We start from the raw sequence: 25,818 nt of genomic DNA, 5'->3' as shown, positions 1-25,818 counted from the left end.
ACAGACTAGGAAGACTTCCTAAACCCATACATGAGCTCAGCTCCACACTCAGCCTCCAGAAGCCATTCCCCATTCCTTGGGGAAGGAAGGCCTCAGTATCCTGATTGCCTGTTGAGTAAGGTCTTTAAGCCCTTGTTATTCAAAGTGTGGACCCTGGCCCAGCCGCACTGGTATCATCTGGAAGCTCATTAGAAATGCAAAACCTAAGGGCCCATCTCAGACCTACAGAATCAGAATTAGCATTTTAACAAGATCCCCAGTGGGAGAAGCACTACTTTAAGCCACTGTATTCCAATGACCACTTTCACTAACATTACCAAAACAAAGGCTGCCAGGGAAAATTTTCTATGACCTCCATCCACTTTCTCATGGAGTCTCAGGAGGATTTCCTGCCCCAGCTTCATCCTGCCCTACCCTAGAGAGGCAATGTGGCTTGGCATTGAAGAGCATTGCCTTCCAAGTCAACACGCCAGAGTTTGAATACTTTCCTTGCTATTCACCATCTATGGGACCTTCTATAATCATTAAGTCACTTCTCTAAGTCTTAGTCAATCACTAACTCTTGGGGTAAAGATCAAATAAGATAATGCATGTAAAGCATTTAGCCCCCGAGGATTAAGCACCCTCATTAAGTGCTTAATCACGTTCACTGGAAAATAAGAGAGGCATTCCTGGCAAAGGTCTCCATGGCCCACCTTACAAGATGTGAGGCCACCTGGCATATTCGAAATATTAGTTGCCTTTGGCCATTTTCCATCAGAGAGGGTATCTTTTTTCAAAGTAAATTTGGGAGCTGACTCCCCTGCTTTTCAGCCCAGATAAAATATAGGGGTGAATTGAAATGCCCTGTGATACTTTGCTCTGCAAAAAGAAATAAGACTTTCAAGGTATTGAGGCAAATTAAGCACCTCATTAGGATTAATAGGGTAACCAAAATAACTACAGTTTTCAAGTACTTGCTAACACTCTATGTATAGTATCTTATTATGTCCACAACAACCCAGCGGAGGGAAGCATTATTAGCCCTGTAATCACAGTGATTAAAGGAAATGGGAAAACAGACTCCTAGGCGGGGAAGATGGTCAGAACAGGCCATTTCACCTGGAAACAAACGGGTTAAATGTGACGTTTCCTCCCTCCACACACAGAAACATTGTTGAGGATACCCATTAGACACACAGAGTCTGGGGAAAAAAAGAGAGAGAGAAGTACACTTAAGGAAATGTACCTGGTTGGTAACCTCGGAGATGAAGTTTCCTGAGCTACTCAATGGAGCTGAGAATGACAACTTGGGAGGGTACATTTGCTTGTGTCTATGTCTAGCCTATGTACTATTGACCGCAAAGCCAAGTTGCTAAGCACGGTAGTTCACGTTTCCCCAGCCAAGACCCGGATCCCCAGGCTAGGTATGGGAAAGAATTCTAAGACTGGGAGGTACCTTACTAAAGAGGAATAGATAGATGGGCAGCACTGAGCATAGCACCTAGGGTATAAAGAGTCCTCAGCAAAATTTAAGTCGTCATCTCTTTACACCCTACTTCTGCACCTCCAAATACAAGGACTACTAAGGGGCGGGGGGCTGGGGAAGAATAAGCTTTTCTATCCTTGGCTTCTGAAGATAGCATCTCTCCTGGGGCATAGAAAGAGCACTGGAGAATTTCAGTCTGGGATCTGGGATTCCACTGACTTATGAGTGTCTCAGTCTCCTTGCCTGTGAAACTTAGCTTGATGGACTAAAGGATGCCTTGGTTCCCCTCTGGCCCTGATTCTCTGATCTTGTCTACCATGGGTAGCCAAGGGAAGCTCTGGAGACCTGTCCTCATCCCAGGAGCTCTTCAAGATAGGAATAGTCACACTTCTGTCTTAGATGTCATGGGTCCTGGGTGAAGGTTCAAGCAACAGGATTCTTTCCTGTACTATGAAGCTTTGTTTCTGACATCCTCCTGTCTGAAGCTAGAAAACCAGAAAGCCCTCAAATGGCAGAGACTCCCCCTGTACCCCCAACCGCCCATGTAAATTAGATCTCCTTCCAGATATTATCTCTTAAAACCTTTCTACTCAAATTGTGTTCTGTGGGCCAGGAGCACCGACGTCACCTGGGAGCTTGTCAGAAATAGACTCTCAGGCTCCACCCACACGTGCTGAATCAGCACTTGCATTTTAAGGAGCTTCCCAAGTGATTCATACACATGCTAAAGCTCAAGAAGTACTATTTTGAAACACTCTGCCTCTCTCCTGGCCGCTCTTGCCACAACTTGCAATTCTAATTAGATATTTACTTGTATATCTTAAATGACTGCTTTAATGATCGAGCCATAAAATCCACAGGACGTCTTCCAATGACTAACTTAGAGCCTGGCACACACCAGGTGCCCAATTCAACATGTGCTGAATGTATGATTCCCTGGTATTTCCCAACTGCCAGTGGCCGCTGGGATGGCTCCACGGGGGCTGCTGCTCTGGCAGGACATGTTCCTGGGCAGCCGATGAATTCAACGGGTCTTAGCACCACATTTAAACGTAGATGTTTTCCTTCACGTCTTTGCACACCACACTAATCGACGGACATGCTTGGCAGTAAACTAGGTGTTTATTAAATTATGAAATGCTGTTTGTTGTCTCACAGAGGCAACCTGGAGGGGAATTTTGTGACATCAGGTTTTCCTTTGAAATACATGTGCAACTGAGAGACCACAAATGTACAGCACTGTTAATTAGGTTAAGAGCTTTCAACTAAAGCAACAAAATCATAGACGGTTAGAGCAAGGAAGGAAGGACCTTCCAAGCCAAGTTCACTTCTTTTCCCTGATAAGCTGAAGCTCCCAAATCTATACTGACTTCCATCTCCAGATCAGTGCTCTGCCGGGGCTTTGCTTCAGGAGTCTCCCTTGACTCACCGCCACCCATCTGGGCTGGAGAAGAGAGTCACTGATCAGGAGAGCTGGCAATCGAAGGCAAAGGACAGAGCCCCTAGAGCAATGGTAGAATAAAGAGGGAACTCTAGATGGTCCCAGGTGTTCATACAGAACACTAAGAAAATAAGATGTGGGCAGCTGCTAACTTCTTGCTCCGTTAGAAGTTGGGAAGTTGTTTTCACCCTTGTAAATGCTCACATTTCTCTAGGTCTTTATTAATATTTCAATCCAATGCACTATAGGAGATCCTGACCAGGATAGGTCAAAAGATAAAGAAGACACTTCACTCCTCATTGGCAGGACAACTGAGGGGTGTCTCTAATGGCTGAGGTGGGGAGAAGGGGGAGGGAGACCGGGGAGGAAGCTAGTCTCTGAGGAATTAGGGGTGAAGAGCTGTGCCCATCTGCTCCTGTTGCCCGTACTCAGAGCACCTGGGCAAGACCTCCTTTCATCCCCGCCACTCCCCAGCCTGGGGGCCCTCCTTCAGAAGACGATCTGCTATCAGATTATCTGCTATCAACCTCTTACTTAACTATGTAAATGTTTATGTATATATTTATGCTTATTACAGAATAAATAACATAAAACATGTGAATATTAAAATAAATAATAGACATTTATGCTTATTTATGTTATATATTTATAAGTATTTAGATGTTATAGTCAAATATAAACTTGTAATAAATCCATGAGGGCAGGGACCCAATTTAATTATTTTTGGTATCTTTGCAATGCTTGGCACGTAAATGTTCTATTAATTCAGAATTTCCAACCACAGGAGAAATAGAAATGGACCTTCCTAGGTATGTTTACAACATACTTTCACTGTCTACTGAATCAAACATAGAAAAAAAAACCAAAACCCACATATATTTATATACTACACTTGTTTGCTCTTATGTTAATCAAAGTAGGAAAAAATAACACATGTGGTGATAGAAACAAAAAGCACTGGACTGAAAGTTGAGTTGCAGATTCTAGTCCCTGAGCTGCCATAAGCTTTTTACCTCTCGGCCCCCAGTTCCTCACATGTGAAATGAGGATAGTAATCCTCCAGTTGTGCTTCTGATAAGCAGGTTGTAAAGCAAATGGATGAGAAAGCCCACTGTAAACTAAGTCAGTGAATTAATTTTTTTTAAATCTAAGAGTCAGATGGAACATGAATTCTAAATTGCACAATACTTTGAGGACAACCAAAATGGAAAAGAAAAAGACTAGCTGTTTCAATCTGATGACATTCTCATGCTGCCTTTTTTTTTTTTTCTTTCCTCTTTCTTCTCTTCCAGGACTCCATTCCCCACCCGCCGGGCAAATTCCACCTTAAAGGAGGTAAGACTTTGGAATGAGGAGTAAATGTGCAGGGGCGCATCCAAATCACATCACAGATGATTAATAACCAGAAACATCATGATAGTGTCCAACAGAAGAGTGGGTGGAGGCGGACGTGGGCCATCAGGGCAGAGCTGATGCATCTCCATTCATCTGAGTAGCCGCTGAGCTGCACTCACATCCCCACAAGTTCTCCCACCAGCCCTCACCTCTCCCACTAGTGAAAATTGTACCTCTGGCATAGGCTGTCACACGGACACAGAGAGGAACACAAAGCAGCGTTGTGTTAAGAGCTTAAAATCTGGAGTCAGGCAATATGGGTATGAATCTTGGCTCTACACCCCACCTGAGAAACTCAGTTCCTCATCTGTGAAATAGGACTAATAATACCCACCTCATGTAGGTATTGGAGAAGCTGTCAGATCTCTTCCAGATATTGCTTAGCATGGTGACCAACATATAGTAATCATTAAATAACTGATAACAGACAAAATGCATAATGAAGCTGAGGGCTTGTGAAACAGACCTCCCCACCCCTCATATTTCCTATCACTTAAGTCACTAATTAATGCATTGTCTCTACTAGCCCCAGAGTGGTGATATGCAGAGTTAGGTTAACATGGAAAATGAAAAACTTTGGGATCCTCTGATGAATGTTTTCATTGCACAGAAGAGGAAAAGTAAGACCAAGTGAAGGGTCTTGTTCAGAGTCATATGAAGTCAAACCTAGAACCCAGATGTCCTCATCTCTAATCCAGTGTTCTTTCAACCCAAAATCTTTAGCCCCATCTCAGTCCTGTAACCTTTAGAACCTAGCTAGCAGCTGGATAACCAGACAGCTCAGAGAAAAAAAGTAAAAGAGAAAAAGTGGGTCATTATAGGCACCTGGATAGAGACACCAGGTCATGCTTGGGGCCACAGGACATAAGTGTCTGGACACAGCTCCTCACACCAGCAGCCATCGCACTTGGAGTTTCCTTCAGGACACCCTTAGTCATGCCTCTCCTGCTATTTGTCACCCAGAGACTTAGAAAGTAAGGGCAAAATCCCCTAAAAGGAGCAGCATTCTGGATCTTTCAAGGCAGACTAATAATTACAGCTTTGTCAACAATAGCTTAACTCTGGCTGGAATTACTTAGCATGTGACCTCAGTTCCCACAATGCCTCTGTAGACAGTCACATTAAGGTAAAAAGGAGCATGGCATAATGCAGAGGTAAGCAAACTTTTTCTGGAAAGGGCCAGACAGTAAACATTTTAGGCTTTGCAGGCCGTAAGGGTCCCTGTTGCGAGTCCACGCCACTGCTGTGCTGCAGAAGCAGCCACAGACTCTGTGCAAATGAGCAGGCATGGCTGCGGGCCCACAGAACTTCATTCACAGAATGAAGTGGTGGCCTGGGTCTCACCCACAGACCAGGGCTTGCTGCCCCCCATCATGGAAACAGTACCGGCTTTGGAATCAGAACACGGAAGCTTGCAAGAAACCAAACACACTGAGTAAATGTCATTTTCCCTTCCCCAGTCCCACTGTCCCACATCCATCCAGATTTTCCAGGTTTTGACGAGAACTTCATTTTTCAAGAGGGCGAGATGGATCTTTAGGGAGAACATGACCTCAATGACAAGGACAATTTTGATCAGGCAACACGACCTCAGCCATTCTGGGTCTCAGTTTCTGCACTTCCATCGTAGGTCACCAACTACAGAGGTTCTAACCAGTGATCCCCCTTTTCCCATGGCCAACTATGCTTTCCTCTGAGAGCACCTCCTTTTCTACAGCTTTTTTTTTAAAGGGAAATTTATTATTTTTATTTATTATTATTTATTTTTGGCTGTGTTGGGTCTTCGTTGCTGCGCGTGGGCTTTCTCTAGCTGCGGCGAGCGGGGGCTACTCTTCGTTGTGGCGCGCGGGCTTCTCATTGCAGTGGCTTCTCTTGTTGAGGACGATGGGCTCTAGGCGCGCAGGCTTCAGTAGTTGTGGCACGTGGGCTCAGCAGTTGTGGTTCATGGGCTCTAGAGCGCAGACTCAGTAGTTGTGGCGCACGGCCTTAGTTGCTCCACGGCATGTGGGATCTTCCCGGACCAGGGCTTGAACCCGTGTCCCCTGCACTGGCATGCGGATTCTTAATCACTGCGCCACCAGGGAAGCCCTCTACAGTTTTTTGGTATTAAAATGTCCTTTCTTTTACAACATGAAGCTGATATAGATGGGAATTAAGTTGGTTTGCTTTTAGTCAGAGTTATTTTGTTTGTTTGTTTTAATGGTCACAAGGCAAAATAATAAGCTGCCCATTGTATACTGGTCACTGAATTTACATTTTGGAGTAATTATTTTGATCCATAAAATTCAAAGTTGTGGAAGCTGTGGACTAGATCACTTACCAGATCACTTCTTACATGGGCCATCACTCTAGATATCAGAACACAAACTAATCCAAAACCAACCACAGTTTACAATTCAATGTTTCTGCAACCAGTTAGAAAATGCTAATAATTCTCACCAGGGCCATGAAACTTTCATTAAAGACCTTCCCACAGCTCCCCTGGATTAATCTTAGCCTCCATCCTGTAAGCAAACAACATGGGGATTAATAGTCCCATTTTGCAGATGATGAGCTGAGGGAATCAAGGTGACTTGCCCAAGGTCATCTAGGGAGTTGATGGCAGAGCACGGATCAGAATCCAGGGCTCCTCTCTAGCCCCCGCATGATGTGCTTCAGCCATAAAATGTCAGTGACCTACTGTGCGTGGTCCCTAGCTTTCTCCTGCTTTTAATGCAAGTTTCCACTTCTCTTAACTTGGCAAACTACAGACACAGTAGCAGGGTGAGGTGGAAAGAACACTACCTTGGAGCAAGGCCTGGGCTCCAGAACTGACCTTCACACCAGCAGGCTGTGTTTCTCTGGGCAAGTCTTTCCTCCTCTTTGGGTCTCATCTATAACCTAACAACAATGTACTGAATGAACTGGAAGGGCCCTTCCAACTTTGACGTTTTATGATACTCTAATCTTTCATTCAATATGTAAATATAGAAGAGAAAAGTCTAAAAAGATCATTCCTAATAACCTTGAGGAAGTCTGCATCCGCAGCCTCCTCCCCCAACAAACCCCTCTTAAACAGGCAGAAGCAGCAAACTCCCTTTTGAAAAGCCATTGCAAGACATTCCAGACAGAGAGGCATCATCTCCCAGAAACTCCAGGGAGGAAGCCCCAGGGGGCAGCATGTGGTTTGTCACTGGGGCGGACAAGAGCAGAAGCCAGACACTTCCCAGGGAGACCTCTGCCACCGACTGGCGGAAACTGCCCACCATCAGCAGGAAGCCGGCAGCAGCCCAGAGCCTGGAAAACAGGGCCATGTCCGTACACTAAAGTAATGTAACACAGGATGACACTGAGCTGCAGGGAAACCACAGAAAGCCAAGCCTCTTTTGTAATGAAAAGATGTCTGAGTCTCAACACAAGCTTCCCACTCCCAGCCAGGAGACTTGTCACTGGCAGCCTGCCACCTCACACACACTCCGTCGTGCTCAGGACTCAGTGGCCCATGCGGGGGCCCAGCCGGGACTAAGGGCAGGAAGGGAGATGGGAGGAGAACCTTTTCCCACTCGCTTCTCCTCTTCCCTGGCAAACGCAGTCATGAAGGATTCCTGCACAGAGCCACTACGAGGGTGAAACGGGACAGCAGATACGACCCTTGTCTGCCACGTGGTCGAGCATAAGTCCTCTGGACACAGAGTCCAGGCGGGCTGGGCGAGGGAGGCTGGTGCTGCTTCTCGTCACTTCTTGTTCCAGTCTCCTGCCTCCACGGCGTTTTGACTCTCACCTATGCTCGTGTATGTGCCTTATTTGCCCAAACCCCGGAACACAGCCCCCCATGCCTGAGGTCCCCAGAGCTCCAGACGCACCCGCAGCTGTGTGTAGCAAAGCTGACAGTAGCATTTAGGGTGCTTGGAGAAGCCGGTGGGGCAGTGCCTTTCGTCACGGAGGGTGAGGCGGACTTGAGCTGCAGACCCCCCTGTGCTTGTGAGGGCTCTGCGCCCCAGCCACCGGGGCCTTCTCGAGGGACCGCCCTGCTCCCTGGGGTTCGGCCCACCGCATGCATACTGCCCTGCTTCCACGCTCTCCTTCCCATTTTCACCACGCCTTCGCTTCCCCTCACAAACTCTGCAGACATTCAAATTCTACTGCCTTTATTGCAAACTAATTTTGGTCACCTTGGTCTCAGCCCCAGGCCTTCCTAACTTCCCAACAACAAAATACCAGTTCCTAGCTGTACTGGAGGAATTCTGTAGACAACCTGTAAATCAGTTTTCCTTTTATTCCCTTACTAGGGACGTGTGAGGATCTGGTGGAGTGAAAATAATAAACACTGATGGGTCACTCACTCTGTGCCACGCACTGAGCCGAGTGCTTCGTGATTCACTCGTACAGTCTCACAACAAGTCCGGGGGATAATTATGAGCCCCTTATTATTTATAAGTAGGGAAACTAGAGCACAGAGAGGTTTACCAACTTGACTCGCCTAAGATTGCACAGCTAGCAAGGAGTGGGGAGACCTCCAAGTCCAGGCTGACCGCCTTGGAGCCCTTTTGCCGAACCGGGATTGTACGATCAGATGCTGAGTACGGCACGACTGTGTTTCCTTCCGGTGCCCCTATCAGTCCTCCAAGGCTAGGAATCCTGCCAGGGCTCTCTGTCACTTCCTCAGCACCTGCTCCTGCAGCTGTTTGTCTTCTTGTCACTGAAGTACGCTCTCTGTTGTCGAGCTCTGAGACAGAGAGGGCCACTAGGGCAACCACACACGTGGGTTTGCACAAGAGGTGAGGTGGTAGGGGGCATGAACGGCCCACGGCAGGGGATCTAGAGGCCAAATTCAAGCCCCAGCTTTGCAGCTGAGGAGTCATGAGACCTGGGATGATTCCTTCCTCCCCACAGCCTGCCAGTTAGAAGAGTTTGTCTTTCCTGTGAATGTCACGTGGCCCCTAATATCCCAAGGTTCCCTGGAGGCCCTGAGGAAGTGGGAACAGTGGATAGACCACATGAAGTGGTCCTGCACCCCTTCTGTGCATTCCCCACCCGCAGCCTGGATTCAATCTCCAGCTGGGGATGAGGTACAAAAGGCAGAGAACTGGGTTAAACTCTGGAATACCTACATTCCAGTCCTAGGACGTGAACTCCCAGGGACTGGAGTTTCCTGTTCTTGAAAATATCAGGCATGAGGGAGGCAAGCCAGCTGACCTGACCTGGCATGGATTTTGCTCTGAATAGAACATTCCAGGAATCAAATATCTTAGGATTCTTTGACCATTTCACCGTTCTAACAATTTATAATTTTTGCATGGCTCGGCAGGCTACCTTCCTCCCCATTTCCCCTGCTAAAGAGAAAATGTGGGCATTACAAGAGATCAAGTAAGTTGGCTCTCTAATTGTAACTAGTGAACCCACCCCCAGGGAAATAATACAAGCTGCCCATCGAAGGCAGTGAAACTAAACCACGGAGATGTCTACTCACCAACCCCCCCGCTCGCCCTGGTGTCACACAGCTGGGATCCAGATGGCTGCAGCCCCACCAGGATGCTGTGCTGGCGGCAGAAGAGGCAGGTAGAGGAGCAACAGCCCCCTCCCCTAGAAAGGCTGAAAGACAGCAGAGACCTCACTTCTATCAGGTGGACTGATCTGGATCGAGACTGCCCAGTCTACAAGTTGTTGTCGTTTTTTTTTTCCACAGCAAGTGGGGATACCCCTGCTCATGGGGTAACTGCTTTTTAGATAGTCACAGGCCTCAAAGAGCTTATTGGCTTCTCCATTCACGTTAAACCCATTCACTTAAAGCCCACTCTTAAACTGTCTTTTTTCTTGGGGGGGGGGGGGTGCCTCACTGTGAGGCACGCAGCATCTTAGTTCCCTGACCAGGGATCGAACCGGGGCCCACAGCAGTGAAAGCACAGAATCCTAACCAACTGGACCGCCAGGGAATTCCCTTGGGGTCTTTTCAATCCTGACCTGTTTCAGTATGTAAGATAAAACTATCTGACTTGATAGTTTTATCAAGCCTCGCCATGTGGCCAAAAAAAAAAAAAAAAGACCTCAAAATCCTAAGTAACCTTCAAGGGATTCAAATGAATTTCAGCTTGATCTCAGTTTGTACTTACTGGTGACTTTCTATGTGCTTAACACTGAGCATGCCGTAATGGCTATTCCCCAAATGCTGTTTGTAAACCCAGGGTCACCTAGTTGTCCATTGTTTAACAAATAACCCATCCTGGAGTTTCTTCTGTTACTAGTTGGCCTGGTGGCATCGAGAAAACGGTCCAACTGAAGCCAGCTGAAATGACCCTTAGGTTAAGGATTCATTTTGATTCTGAATTCAACTGATAGTAGACTCTCCCCTAGATGTCACTGCTGGGACTCTCCTAGATATTCCGCCAAAGGGAGGAACTAAGAAGCCAGGACATAGTAGATGCAGAGTCATGAGGATGATTCCTCTCTTTCTTGGAAGGATTCAAATATTTTCAGCAGATGGGAGGAGGATTATTCACACTTCCCTGGGAGCAACAGATGGCTTCAAACACTTACGTACATAATTGAGAAACTTCAATCCATCAGACAATGCCATGAGCTCTGGTTTAATGAGCATTTCATCAGCCAGATCATTTCATCAGCTAAGCAGCACTGCTAAACTGTGCCACTGTAACAACTAGGGAAAGAGGAGTGGGGGAGGAAGGGGCTACCATGTGCTGTGCCGGCCACTTGATATCCATAATCTCATTGCATCTCTGCAACATCCTTACATTTGGGTTGTTACCATCCCCACTTCACAGATGCAGTAATTGAGGGTCAGTAAGGGAAAGTGACAGGTCTGAAGTTAAAAGCCTTGACCAGGACCCAGGTGCTCTCTTTGAGATGCACTGTGTTGTTTGTTTTGCCCTGATATCAGCCTGGAAGGTGCCTGGCACTCAGACCACATACTTTCTGGCTGGAATGATAAGTGTGGTTTGTTTTGCCCCCTTGGGCATTGTTGCATCTTAATGGAGGTCTGATTGCCCCTGACTTATGACTTGGCAGTGTTCAGCACACCCGCCTGAAGTCACCTGCTGCCATTCTCCCAGGAAGAGGGAGCCCAGAAGGCTCATTTGTGCTTGTTTTCCCAGCACCACCAGCTGTCTCATCAGTTTTCAGTCCAGCGTGTATGGTGGCCACAAACCCACTTCTTCCTACATTTAACCCTTCCTGCTACATGGAAAGACTAAAAAATGGGACTGAGCCCTGGGCTAGGAGTCAGGAACTGTGTGCTCTGAACCCAGCTCTGCCACTAACCTACGGTGGGGTCTTGAGCCAGACCTTCAGTCCCTCTGGGTTCAGTCTCCCCACTCATAAATCTAGGGTCTTGGTTAACTTGGCATCTAATGGTCCTCTTGGGTCTAATGTTTTGAGATCTCAAGGTGGGTTCCCATCTTCAGGATGCCATTATTCTGACCTCTAGAACATGACCCTTTCAACCACCGTAAGCAACATCTCTCTCCCTATCTCTGTCTTACGTGCACCTGTCCAGGACGGTTTCATTGGCACATATTTCTCTCCAGGCTTCCAAACAAAGCCCAAGAAAGTTCCATGATCCCCCTAGAGGAGGCCAAAGCTTGGGAGAACGCTTACAAATCTTGCCCATCTGAAGGCCTTGGTCCTCAGAAGTATTCACAGAGTACTTGAGTTGTCCAAAAGATGGAATGTCCCACAGGAGCACGGAGTCCTGGGTTTTGGCCTTGCCTCTGTCACTGACTCATGGGGTGACCTAGGACAAGTCTGCTGGGGGGGGTAACATTGGGGAACACATGTGTTACGTAGTTACCCAGCCTGGACCAGATGAGTTCTCAGGGAACTTCCATTTCTATGAACCATGAAAACCATTACAGAACCAGGCTCCTCATAACTTCGATTGTCCCCAGACCTAAAATGCTCTGTTCTACTGATGCAGGTGTCTGGAAATCTTAATGTGTGAAGACAGATTCCTAGCTGGGGTAGAGCAACATGCCTCAAAAGACAGACAGTTGGAGCTGGGACTGACTTTCTGTCCCCACAGCAAGCCTGGTGGTGTACAGCTGGGTCTACACAGCCTGCTAGAATCAGCTAGAAGGGCCCTTCTAGATCATCAGATTCATACTGCTCTTCATCTAGCTAGGGACATGACAGCCCAGAGAGGGACAATTCCTAGATTCTAACTCCCAGGCCATCTACTCTGCCATGACTTGCAGATTGTTCTCATTTCCCCACCCTAGTGTTTAGTTCTTCAAACTAAACCCCTCCAGACAGCAAATCTGGTTGGGAAATGAATGAAACAGAGGTGTGTTTTGCTCCCAATGCTCCCAAAATTCAAAATTCCAGGAATACTATAGGATTCCTGTCTCATAACCAAAAAAGAAAGTCAGAGCATGGAGTCACAGGGTGATGAGGAGACTCAAGCCACATGACTAATGACCCGTGAACCATTCATCTAGGTCTTGACAAGAGCCTCACGACACTCACATCAGTCCAACATGACTTTGAACAGCACTAATTGGTCAAATATTTGAGCTGCTGGCACTGTGACTTACAGTGTGAGTTGTGTGTCCTTAATGAAGGTCTTCCCACTGCCTCATCTGAGAAATGGGAACAAGAGTGGTGTTAACCATTAGCTGAGTGCATCATCTCCTTAAACTTTCATGGAGCCTTCGTGTTTGGGCCCCAGAGAGCCGGCCCCCATCAGCTCTGGCCCTCCTAACAGCCTTGGCAGCTGCTAAAGGCCATCAGTGTGCCCTCCTCTGGGCTCTTCTCCAAGTTCAGCAGCCCCATTCCACCAATAGCTCCTCCGGTGTCCTGGTTTCCCAGCCCCTTCATTTAGCCAGCTCTAGCAATGTCATTCTTCAAGGGAGTTGCCTCTGTCTCCCCTTTCTCTTGAAACATCTAAAAGATTCTTAAAGAAAAACTAAGATACGCCATGGCATTTGACTTCAGGAAATGCAAATGCTTCAAAATAAGGTGTTTTTTTTTTTTTTCCATCCTTGGGTTTCTCAGAATTACAACTGAGGTCAACCCAGCAAATATGCAAAGACCAAAGGGGAAATAAAAAAACAAGAACATGCATGTGTGAGAGGCAAGCCCAGGCTTGTACTTCTACAGCCACCCATTTACAGAAGCTCACCTGATAGAGGCCACCACAAGTGACATGGTGTGAGGGGGTCTTCAGCCAAGGAGTAGAGCCTGTTCCTGGTGTGATGTGCTGGCTTCAGCCAAGGGCTTGAATCTTAACCTCCCGTTTAATCTAACCTAACCTGCAGAACCAATGGGAGACTGAGGCCAGGTGTTATTCCAGCCTGGAAGGGAAGGCAAGCCAAGACTCTGCATTCACCTCACTCAAGCCTTAAGAACTTAGCTGACACCCACAGAGGGGAGTAAGAGAGACAGACTAGATGATTCAATTCAACATTTGCAGAGCATCTTCTGAGCTGGCAGTGGGGATAGTTAAACAGTAGTCTCTGCCCTGAGGATTCACCATCTAACGGAGGAGGTAAATACCAAACAGACGGAGGGGTCAAAGAAGGGTTCCCAGAGGCTGTGCTTTACACAAGGAATAGCTTATCAGTGAAGAGGGCAATTCCAAGTGGAATGGAAAACCAACATGGTGTATTTGGGGGCACCCCAAGGCCCCAACCTTCAGTAAAATGGTCAAAAATCCACTCGGGCATTAGAGTCAGATAGCCTGGGTTTGACTCTCCACTCCACCACTTACTAGCTGTGCGGATGTGAACTTTTTAAAGCCTCCGTTTCCTTATGTACAAGAGAGAAGTCACTAGAGTTCCTTTCTCGTGGGACGATTGTGAGAATTAAGTAAAATAATGCATGTAACGTGCTTGGCAGAGTGCCAAGAAAACAGCCATCAGGCAATACGTATTAGCTGTTATTATTATTATTACTAGCACTACCACTACTACTATTGGGACAAGTACAAGAGAGTACAGGGAAAGAGGGAAAGTGAGGGAGGAGACCGCAGAATTCCGTAGGGATTAGAACACAAGGGAACATGAATGCCATGTGGAGGAGCTGGGCCCTGATCCTGCAGTCACAGTAGTGTCAGAAACGGGTTCCAAGCAGAGGAGAGATGCAGCCAGACGTGCCTCTCTGCGATTCCTTTCGACTTGACGTTCCACATCCCAGAAAGAGAAGGCTGAGCCAGGGGGACTCCCTACCAGTAGTCAGAGCACATTTAAGGATGAACAGCGCTCGGGAGTTCCCTGGTGGCCTAGTGGTTAGGATTCCGGGCTTTCACTGCCATGACCCAGGTTCAATCCCTGGTCAGGGAACTGAGATCCCGAAAGCCGCACCTCACGGCCAAAAAAAAAAAAGAATGAGCAGCTCTCGTTGCCTCGTTGTTGTGAATGTGGCTGGACGCACCCCGAGAGCATGCGCTGCAGGCAGGACAAGAACGCTAGTTGGAGGATGCGTGAGAGATGGCATCAGAAGAATGGCAGCTGGCCTACCAGCCCTCCTCAGCCGAGAGACCTTCAGACCAGAAGCTCTACATGCCTTGAGGGAAGAAAAGGATGAAAACTGCCCCCTGCTTCTGCTGTGGGTGCCTCTAGCAGTGAGCTTGTTCAGACAGCAGAGGGGGCTCTTCACTTAGCTTTGCACCACTCCCAGGACCCCACCCCGCTTTAAGGAAGGCCAGGAGGGATCTTCTCAGGCCTGGACATAGAAGGCAATGGGGAAGATGGTGAGCCCAACGTATACTACTTGAAGATCCAGTGAACAAGCCTACTAGGATGTGGCCACTTCGACTGAACGCCTGCCTAGTCTCTGATGGATGGAATGAGTGATCGTCTCTGGTGACACCGTCAAAAAGATGTCAGTGTCAGGTCTCAGATCTCCCAGTTTTACAGATTAGGGAAACCAAGACCCAAAGAGAAGAAAAAATTTGCCCAGAATAAGTTGAATTCATGGGTCTTTGCAGGAAATGTATAACTTGGTTCTTTGCATACAAAATAGTTACTATAATAAGAAGCTAAGCTGCCATCACCAGTGAATATATTTAAAATATTTTTATTTCTTAAATTCCACACTGACATAAACATTGTCTTTTTTCCCTGCCGAGGAAGCTCCAAATAGCAGGCTCCCTGCTTAGATCTCTTTGATCCTATATCCTCTTAAAATTGAGCACCAGGATGTGTTTATCTCCTCTGTCTAGCAAAATGGCCCTGAGGAAGAAACCTGATTCTCTGGAATCAGATAGACATGGGGGTGGATCTCAGGGTTTCCACCAACTTGCATGACCTTGTAGCAGTGACCGTGTCTCGACATTGTCTAGGATTAGCCTTACAGAGTTATTCTGAGAATTAGATTAGATGAAATATGTATGTTTCAGCTAGTGCACTCTTAAAGGAAGGGTGGCAATAATTACTCCCAACCTTAGTGTTCTGACTACCACTGCCTGGCTGAGTGACTGATGTAGGACAATGTACTTAATCTGTCTGGTCCACACGCTTTTTTCCATCTCTCAAAGGGACGTAATAATACCTCTCTCATGGAGTTATTGCAACGATCAAGTGAGGTGGCATATATAAAGCAACAAGAATGCACCTGGTACATATAGGGACTCAGGCCCTATCTGTTTCCTCCCCCCAACTTCCACAGTCTTTTGTAAAAGCCCAAGTGGGAGCAATCACGTTTTAAAAAACCTTCTAAGGTACTTGACAGCAAAATGAGAAATAAACAGGTCTCCTTTTGTCCCCCAAACGGAAACAGAATAGTAATCGTCTCCATCAAAGGGTCACGGAGAAAGATCTGGTGGCTCCAGTTCCCGGAGCAGAGAGAGGCATTTAACATGGGATCTCCTTATTTTTAGGGAATTGTTCAGAGGACATCTCATGTATCCTGGAAAGGGCTCCATTCAAGAAGTCATGGGCCTACCTCCAAGGTCAGTAACCGAATCCAGGAACCCAACCACATGAGGGCCACTTCTTGTGGCCTTTCTGAAATTTCTAAGCCAGAGGTCACAAGCAGAAGCCCACGGCCAAATGTGACCTGCATGTGCATTTTGTTTAGCCTGCATGATATTTTTTATAATTTGAATTTAAATGCCTTAGGGGGCGAGGGGAGAGCATTACTCTTGAAAGCTACAAGGTTCCCACTTGCTCAGCCTCATTCACTCTCTCAAGTTTGCGTCCCTGGCCTGTGAGGGCACTTGTGCCTCACCGCACCACCCCTCTTTACTCATCCATCTACGGGCTGCAGGCCAAGTGTGCAGTACTTTTCCTCAGGCACGGGAAGCAGGCTCTTAATCTCTGCCTCTATCAAGTTATTCATAAGGGAGCCACAAAATTGCCCTGTGCGCAGATTGACAGCTTAATGACCATGTTGGCACAGGGTCTATTTGCATATTGCAGCATGCTTCGGGAGAGAGGCCCCTTATAGATGAAATAATAAGAGGCACTTACACTGGGAGAGATGAGGTACAGAGGAGATGGCCAAGATTCTCTGAAATAGCCATTCTGCTCATTTAAAAAATTCAATTTTGCAGTCAGCTTAGTTCTCATTCTTCAGCTGAATTGCAACGAGGTTTAAAGGGAAGCAATTAAAATGAACAAGCCAGCTTCCCAATTCTGAAAGACACCCTGACCAATCAGTGCCGATTTTCACTTGTTAAGACTCAGAGACTTGGCTTCCGACGCCAACTTGTCAGCTTAGAGGATCTGCTAATTCTTTGCTTTTCTATAAAACCCAGCTGGGAAGAGGCCCTTAATGTGCACTTGAGGGGTCTACAAAATTATGGCCGGCTGCCCTTTTAAAGAGAGGAAGACATTTAAAAATTCAGACAATGAATAGTTAAGGGACGTATCTTAATGTGAAAGTTAACAAATTGAGATTCTCCTGGACCTCTTGATGCCTAAATTGTTCACTAATTGAACAAAATTGTTTTTTTCTCTGATACTTTGTGCAATGCCTACCAAATAGCAGTCCCCCATTGATCAAATATTCCTTGATTGGTTGATTAAATGTCCATGACAGTCCAGAACTTATGGGGAATACAGTCCAGGAGCTTATAGTCTGAAAAGGGAAAAATAATAATTATAATAATAACAGAATGATACAACGATTAAATGGGAAACAGTTCCGTAGGAGGTAAAGGTCTAATACCGTGTGTGTTCTGACCCTCCAGCTTTATGCATTAGAGAAAAGGCAGGGGGTGGTTTTGTACCTGTACCTTGAATACTCAGTAATGCCTAGGAGTAACATGGAAGATATTCCAGATGGTTGAACCAGCAGCCGATATTATAGAAAACACAGGACTTGAATGGGGAACCTTGAATAAAGACTTCAAATTTTCCAATCCACATCTGAAATTTGCCTAATAATTCTGAGGTTCTTTTGTCCTTCTCTTTCCAGTGTCAAAGCATATAAACAAAACCAAGTTGTCTTGGAACAAAGATGGCATTACCCATGGAGTCAGATATCAGGATGGGAATCTGGTGATCCAGTTCCCAGGTTGGTACTTCATCATTTGCCAACTGCAATTTCTTGTGAAATGCCCAGAACATTCTGTCGACCTGAAGCTGGAGCTTCTCATCAACAAAGATGTCAAAAAACAGACACTGGTGACAGTGTGTGAGTCTGGAGTGCAAACCAAAAACATATACCAGAACCTCTCTCAGTTCTTGCTGGAGCACCTCCAGGTCAATGCCACCATATCAGTCAAGGTGGATAAATTCCAGTATGTGGATACAAACACCTTTCCTCTTGAGAATGTGTTGTCCATCTTCTTATACAGTAGTTCAGACTGAACCATCCCTCCTGGCCTTCAGGAAGAAAGCAACTCTCTACCATACAGCACTTCATCCTTCCAGACATTTGGGGAAAAAAGAACACTTTAGGCCAAGACTGAAACCACAAAGGGAATTAAATAGTACACTTCTCCTTCTGTTTCCTGGGAAGATACAACTCTGGGTTAAAAAGAGAGTTTTGAGTGAAGTATCTTCCAGATAGAAGGCAGGGACGCAATGTGGTGTGGTGAACAAAGCCACACACGGCAATCAGAAGGGATGGGTTTACGCCCAGCCCGATCACTAACTCACTGTATCACCTGAGCTAGTCCTTTCCCCTCCCTGGAACTCAGATTCCACGTCAGAAAAATCAAGGGGCTGAGTTTGAATCTCTCCAAAGGCTCTTCCATCTCAGAAGATCAGGCTCCCTCTTCACAGACCTGTGAACTAAGATTCCAGGCAGGGCTTCCCTGGTGGCGCAGTGGTTGAGAATCTGCCTGCCAATGCAGGGGACACGGGTTCGAGCCCTGGTCTGGGAGGATCCCACATGCCGCGGAGCAACTAGGCCCATGAGCCACAACTACTGAGCCTGCGCGTCTGGAGCCTGTGCTCCGCAATAAGAGAGGCCGCGATAGTGAGAGGCCCGCGCATCGCGATGACGAGTGGCCCCCGCTTGCCGCAACTAGAGAAAGCCCTCGCACAGAAACGAAGACTCAACACAGCCAAAAATAAATAATAAATAAATAATAATAAATTAAAAATTAAAAAAAAAAAGATTCCAGGCAATGTTCTCGAAGCCCCTGACCAAAGGAAAGTTCCCCGCACTGGCATAAAACCAACCGATGGTACTAGCAGTATCTGGCTGCGTGTCACCTCAGCAGAGTCAGGATTTGGGGACAAGGTTCAGGGCACCTTGACAAATGGTGTGAACAGTGGGATCTAAAATGTGTAAAACTGACCATCCTGAATCTAATACCTTCTGGGTATTTGGAAAACCACCTGACCAGGCTTGACTCCATTGCAGTTAAGGCTGACAATAAGTCAACAACAGACAGCTTTTGTTTCCTGTCAGGAAAGTGCCGTGAATTCGGCAAGCGCTCAGGCAAGGTGATCAGTCATTTGCTCAGAGAAGAGCTGCCACCATTGCCCACGTGAACTCTTTCCCTGCTTCAGATACTCTCGGGAAACCATTTCTGCGGAGGGCTTTTAAGGCCCCACAGCATTGATGATAGACAGTGATGACTCTGAAAATGGTGAGAAGGACTTCTGAGCGGCAGCTACCTCCCCTCCTGACTTTAGGCACGACATTTCAACCCACATTCACATCTGTCCGTCTTCGAAGGAGCACCTTGTCTGTTTGAGAGAAGGACCACTGACTTGAAATATAAGCCCGTGAGGTTATGCTTCAGAAGGAAAAGGGACCCTTAACTGCTATGCAAAAGAATGGAGCAAAATGTACATTTTTCTCAATTAGCAGGAGAGAAAAAGGAGAAGGAACTCAGGAAAGTTTGTCAGAGAAAGACTAGAAATGATTTAAAAGAAGAAAAAAACAAAAAACAGCAGTGGTGGTACGGATGAGAGGGACTTGGGAGAACAGAAATAGCTAAGGGAAAGATTTAAGTAATTTGCTGAGCAGGGTGTTACGTTGACCCCTTCCTAGGTCTCCACTATGAAATATTCAGTAAAGTCTACATTTCTCTTTAACACTTTCTGGGAGTAGATTCTTTGGGAGGAGCGGGCACTGGAAGAAGTGTTGAATTCATCAAGCCAAGTGGTATGTGGTAAAAACAGACAGGTTTTGAGGACCCGAGGTCACAGAATAAGGGGGCACCTGGCATTTATACCCTAACTCTGTAGGACAAATGAATCCTGCTTAAACCAACTCACGCACTCTTGAAAAGATATCTGCAACCTAAGCATGTGTAACCTAAGCAAGTTTTCTACCGTCTCATATTCTAATTTGAGAAAGTTTCCGTTTTCGTTTTTCACCAACCCTCCTCTGAGCAGAGGTACCTGACTGTCACCTCGTGAGGGGCTCCTAATCTCAGTCTCTGTCAAGCAATGCCCTGGAAGTCAACATCTGAAGACACAAGGGGGCACAGAATTTGAAGGAATCCAGCAGCATGACAAAAAAGTATAAGAGAATAATCATTAATAACCCAAGGTAGGGATAACTCATAGGGAGAGGACAGCCTAGGAAGTTTAAAATGAAATTCTGTCACTCCCCAAGAGTTACGCACCCCCTGGAAATGCTGTGAGCAAATGACACCATCTACACAAGTAAAACAGATCATTTTTCTAACTGGGAACCCAGGTTACCTGAAACATATGCCTCTTTGGTAAAAACTCACCTGGAGCTCACTGATTCTGCCCTCTCCCACCTCCAACACACACACACACACACACACACACACACACACACACACACACACACACACACAGTATACTGGCAGAACCTGGACAAGAGGCTGATGGGTGAGTTGATGAAAAATAATGAGTGTAAATGTATTTCTGCCTTTGGGAAAATTCATAGGACTTTCTCCATATTCGGTGACTTTCTTCACCCCGTTTCTCCATCACACACCAATGTCTCCTGTAACTTCCTTGTCCAGTTCCTTCTCAGAATCCCGCTGTCACACAAAGGTTGGCTCAGAGAAGGGCCCAGCACCTCCAGGAGGGTTGATATGAACAGGCACTAAAGCAAGGAAGTGCTGAGGGAAACTGGGCAGCATTCCCCAAACAAGGGAGGCTTCCAGAATCCCTGGAATACCACTGATTGTCCTGGCACTGGGGGACAAAGCCCTTAAGTTAAGAGGATACAGAAGTCAGTCAGTGTCATCTCTGGAAAGATCCTGAGAGATCAGCTGAGCCAGTGTTTGAACGGAAGCCCAATATGGGACAGAGACTAAAATCTTCACATGTGGCGGCAGCTGAGTGGGGATTTGAGCCCAGACTCCCTACGCCATTATTCCCCACCAGGCCATACTGGTCCCCACTGTAGCCTTTCTGTAACTCCTCAGGTCACATCTTTCCAGCCCTGCACTGCAGTAGGCCCCAACCTTCAGGGATTCTTCTGTTTCTCCCTGCCCCTCTCAAAACAATCTGGGATCATCATTCTAATGTGAGACACAGGTGGTCTATAGATTCTGTACATGGTCAAATCACAGAAAAATGTTAGGGTCCCACGATGTCAAAGTTCTCTCTCTCAGAAACTGAAGAAATATATGATAAGGACAATATTTTGCAATAAAAATATTAAAAGCTTGTCTTAATTTGAGGTTACGCATATATGTGTGTATGTATATATATGTATATATGTGTGTATAAGTAGGTATGTGTATATGCATGTACATATATGTATATTATATATACACATATGTGTACATGTGTGTATATGCTTTCCCCTAATAATTGTTGTATAGGTCATCTGCTTAACCTGGGGTCCCGGGAAGAAACCTGATTCTTGCTCTGGGCATTGCAAAATTTATATACTCTTGTATTTATTTTTAATTATGGAAAGAACAGAAAGTAATATTTCTCCCATGTCTCACCAGTGTATTTAATAACTATTAATATTTTGCTATATTTGGTTCTGCTTCTTTTAAAAAATAAAATAATACAGATAGAGCTGAAGTCTCACCCCTCCAACCATTTCCCTATGCCCTCCCCAGAGGTAACAACTACCTGGGAGTTTTCATGTCCCCTTCATTTACATAATTTCATATTTCTTGTCCCATAAGAATATACAGTACAATTTTGTGTTTTTAAAATTTTCAATAAATATCATACTTTATATAACATTTGTGACTTGAAATTTTTCATATAATGTTAAGTTTTTGAGATTTTTCCAGGCTGACCCACGTAGATCTAGGTCATTCATTTAACTGTTATCATACTATTTCATTGTTTGAACACACCAGAGTGTGCTCATTCTCCTAAGGAGAAGCATGTAGTTTGTCTCCCGCTTTTGCTGCAATAAGGATCTTCCTGTACAGTTCCCCATCCTTTTTGCCATTTTTCAATACAGCAAAAATCCTCTTTGAAAATTAGAAATAGTACCCTAAAGCTACCGAGTTAGCCTTGACCAGTGAGGGTTTAGACCCCTCTGTGGTCACAGCTCATGAGCTGGAGCCTTGGAATCTAAAGAGCTCTTTCCATCTTTCCTAAGAACCTCTCTGCTCTGTACAACCATTTCACGTGAAGTCCCAAGTGCCAGTGTGGTGCCAGGCCCCGGGCCAGGTGCCAGCCTATGCTTCAGCACAGTGTGTGCCATGGCTCTCCCAGGCTGCTGCAAAATCAGCTCTAGTTAGCGTGTGCTTAAAACACACCTTTCCAAAGCACTCTGGGGCTCCCCTGGATCCAGTTCTCTTTCTGGAGAATAAATGAAAAATCCCAGACTGCAAGACGAATGAGCACAACCCCAGAAGGAAATTTCTCTCCCAAGACCAAACGTCCATGTTCCTTGGGCTCTGTTCCCTTTTCTCTTCAGACTCCACACTGTCTCCCTGGGTGACTTCATCAACCCCCTTGCTTTCAAATGACATCTTCTTGCCAATGACTGCATCATCTCTACCTTCAGTTTGGTTCTTTTCCTAAAATCCAGCCCCATACATTGAGTAGCTATCGCACTCTACCCATTAGTTCTCTCTGAGACCTTGCAATGGAAGATTGGAGTCAACGTCTAGTGCAGTGGCTTTCAATTTTTTTTTTTTTTTTAACCATGACCCAGAGGAAAAAACACTTTAGTTCGCAAATGATCGCATGTACGTGTGCACACACAAACAACAACAACACACACACCTAAGACAAGCATTTCATTAAGTAATACTTACGCTTATTATTTGTGACTAAGGAAAAAAATCTTGTTATGACCACCTGAATTGACTTTATGATGCTCTAATGAGTCACAACCCACAACTGTTCAAGCTTGCCTTTCCCTGCTCCAGAGGTGGGGAAGCTAAAGATATACTTTCCTTACTCCCTTGCAGCTTGGGCTTTAGAATAGTTCGGTCTGAGATGGACAAGATTTAGGAATGTTCGTCCATTCACCCAGCAAGCACAGCTGTGGAGGCCTGTGGTTTTTCTGTAGCTGCATTTGCATAGCTTCCAGTGTTCAGATACTAGCTTAGTAGGTATGGCGCGCCTGGGTGTAGGGAGAGGAGTATCCATTCTGCTGACATGGTCTGTTGCAGATTCACATTGGTTCTAGAACTGGCAGCAGCAGTGGCTTCCTTACTGGGGTGGTTTCCTGTTTGAAACAGCAGTGTTGTGGCTGTAGAGGGGGCAGCTTCCTGACTGCAAGACTGTTGAAGAGACAGCAGCGACCATAGTGGCTCAGTTCCTAGGAGCAGCGTTAGAGGTTGCTCCTGAAAGCTCAACCTGGATTCTGTTTGCTCAGCCCTCCGACAATTCTGTAAGCCATTTAATACCCTGGGATAAATGCCTTCCTGCTAAAAAGCTGGAGAGAAGTCTGCTCCCTGCAACTGATCCCTGATGGATACAATCTCAATATGTATAAAACTGACCTCATGATACACACCTCAGACTTGTCACTATCCCCATGTTCCAAATCTCAAAGACTACCTGAGACTCTCATGACCCTTCTTTCCTGTCTCGCATCCAAACAACATCTGTCCAGTTTATCCAGTTCTCTGGTCCTAGCCACCATCATCTCACGTGCACTATTCCCATCACCTCCTAATTCACATCCCTGTCTCCAGACTTACTCCTTACAAATCACATCTCCAGACAGAATAACAACTTTCCATTGTTCTTGGAATTGATAGTAATAGTTATCATTTATCAAACTTTTACATCGTATGCCTTTGTCATGTACTCACCCATTCAATCCTCAAATCAGCCCTATGAGGGAGGCATTATTACCGCCACACTACAGGCAACAATGACATTGAGACTCTGAGACACAGTGGCATGGCCAACATCACACAGCCAGGGGTAACAGAGCTGGGATTCAAGCCCTGGTTTGTGAACATCCCATTTCAACACTCATGTTCCAATCACTACGAATCCAGCCTTCCTAAATTCCAAGCTCTCCAAACCAGCTCTATATCCATCTAGATCCTGCCTTTCTCTTCAGCTTCATGCGTTCATACCCACCTCCCACCTCCCATGCTCTATGCTCAGATGACATTGAACTTCTCCCAATTCCTCAAACCTTCTGTGTTCAGCCTTGCCGCCAGGTGTTTGCACATGTTCTTCCTTCTGCCTGGAATGCTCGTTTCACTCTCTTTTGCCTGGTTAACTCCTAACATTGTTCTGAGCTCCTCAACAAAGTCTTTCTGACTCTTCTGGCCTCACCTAATTTCCTGCTGTCTTCTCTCACACTTGCCCCATCCTTAAGTGCATGACACTGTATTGTCCACCCCTGGTTCTCTCTATAGCTCCTCTCCAACATCCAAAGTCCTCGACAGCAGGAACCTTATTCAGCACTGGGTCCTCTATAGCCCAGCACAGTTCCTGATATAACAGATAGCTATATTTCTTAACTATAGATAGCTCGATAGCTATATTTCTTAAATAAATAATCAAAAAAATCTCTTTAAACATGGGCCCCATTCTAGGTTAAAGATATCCCTGGTGGCTCAGTGGTTAGGAAGCCGCCTGCCAGTGCAGGGGACACGGGTTCCAGCCCTGGTCTGGGAGGATCCCACATGCCACGGAGCAACTAAGCCTGTGTTCCACAACTACTGAGCCTGCGCTCTAGAGCCCGAGCTCACTGCAACTAGAGAAAGCCTGCGTGCAGCAACAAAGACCCAACGCAGCCAAAAGTAAATAAATAAAATAAATAAATTAAAACAAAAAAATTAAAAAAATAATAAAGATATCAAATAAGCCACCAAAATAATTTAAAATTTTTAAATCCTTACTAAATATGGTACTGTAAATTGAAAGTCACCTTTTCTCTTATGAATGTTTTTCAGCACTCAGGAGAGTAAGAATGTTGATTAAAGAGAGGTGAAATTTTCAGAAAACAAAATCCACCTGTGCCATCAGAAATTTGGAAGGGAAAAAGACAAACGCTCACTTACTTTATTGAACCTTTTCTATAAGCCAGGTATAATATTTGCTATATAATCTGTCTCTTACTATCCTTATAAGACAGCTATATGCTATTGGAATCATTTCGCAGGAAGGGATACTCACCCTAGAGAGTTTAAATCAAATTTAACACCTTAGAACCAACTGAAGGACTTCTTAAAACCCTCATGCCCTGGCCACATCTCAGACCAATCAAATTAGAATCCCTAGGGCTTCCCTGGTGGCGCAGTGGTTGAGAATCTGCCTGCCAATGCAGGGGACACGGGTTCGAGCCCTGGTCTGGGAAGATCCCACATGCCGCGGAGCAACTAGGCCTGTGAGCCACGATTACTAAGCTTGCGCGTCTGGAGCCTGTGCTCCGCAACAGGAGAGGCCACGATAGCGAGAGGCCCGCGCACCGCGATGAAGAGTGGCCCCCACTTGCCGCAACTAGAGAAAGCCATCGCACAGAAACGAAGACTCAACGCAACCAAAAATAAAAATAAATAAAAAACAAGGGTATCTTTAAAAAAAAAAAATTAGAGTCTCTAGAGTCTCTAGACCAGGCATTAGGATTGAGCTCCCACAATTTAAGCTAAGTTTAAAAGTCAACGGTTTAAATCCATGCTATCCATATTGTGCCCTGGACCAGCAGCCTTAGCATCCCTAGATAGCTTATTCAAAACGCAGACTCTCACACTCACCCAGACCTACTAGAAAAGAATGTGCGTTTTAATAAGATCCAAAAGGGA

At 45.9% G+C, this 25,818-nt stretch overlaps 1 protein-coding gene across 1 annotated transcript in view; it reads left to right on the top strand.

The window, feature by feature from the left end:
• TNFSF8 (TNF superfamily member 8) overlaps nt 1–25,241 on the top strand; it is a 31,588-nt gene extending 6,347 nt beyond the window's left edge. The window contains exons 2-4 of the mRNA XM_082402060.1: nt 4,202–4,244; nt 16,114–16,185; nt 17,655–25,241. Coding sequence (XP_082258186.1) covers nt 4,202–4,244; nt 16,114–16,185; nt 17,655–18,049 — 510 coding nt within the window. The 3' untranslated portion in view covers nt 18,050–25,241. The remainder of the gene's footprint in view (nt 1–4,201; nt 4,245–16,113; nt 16,186–17,654) is intronic.
• Nucleotides 25,242–25,818: the final 577 nt, after the last annotated feature.

The sequence above is a fragment of the Balaenoptera borealis genome (genome assembly GCF_965194805.1).
Source record: "Balaenoptera borealis genome assembly, chromosome: 8".
Classification (NCBI taxonomy): domain Eukaryota; kingdom Metazoa; phylum Chordata; class Mammalia; order Artiodactyla; family Balaenopteridae; genus Balaenoptera; species Balaenoptera borealis.
The sequence above is the reverse complement of the archived record's forward strand: the minus strand, read 5'-3'. Positions and strand labels throughout refer to the sequence as shown.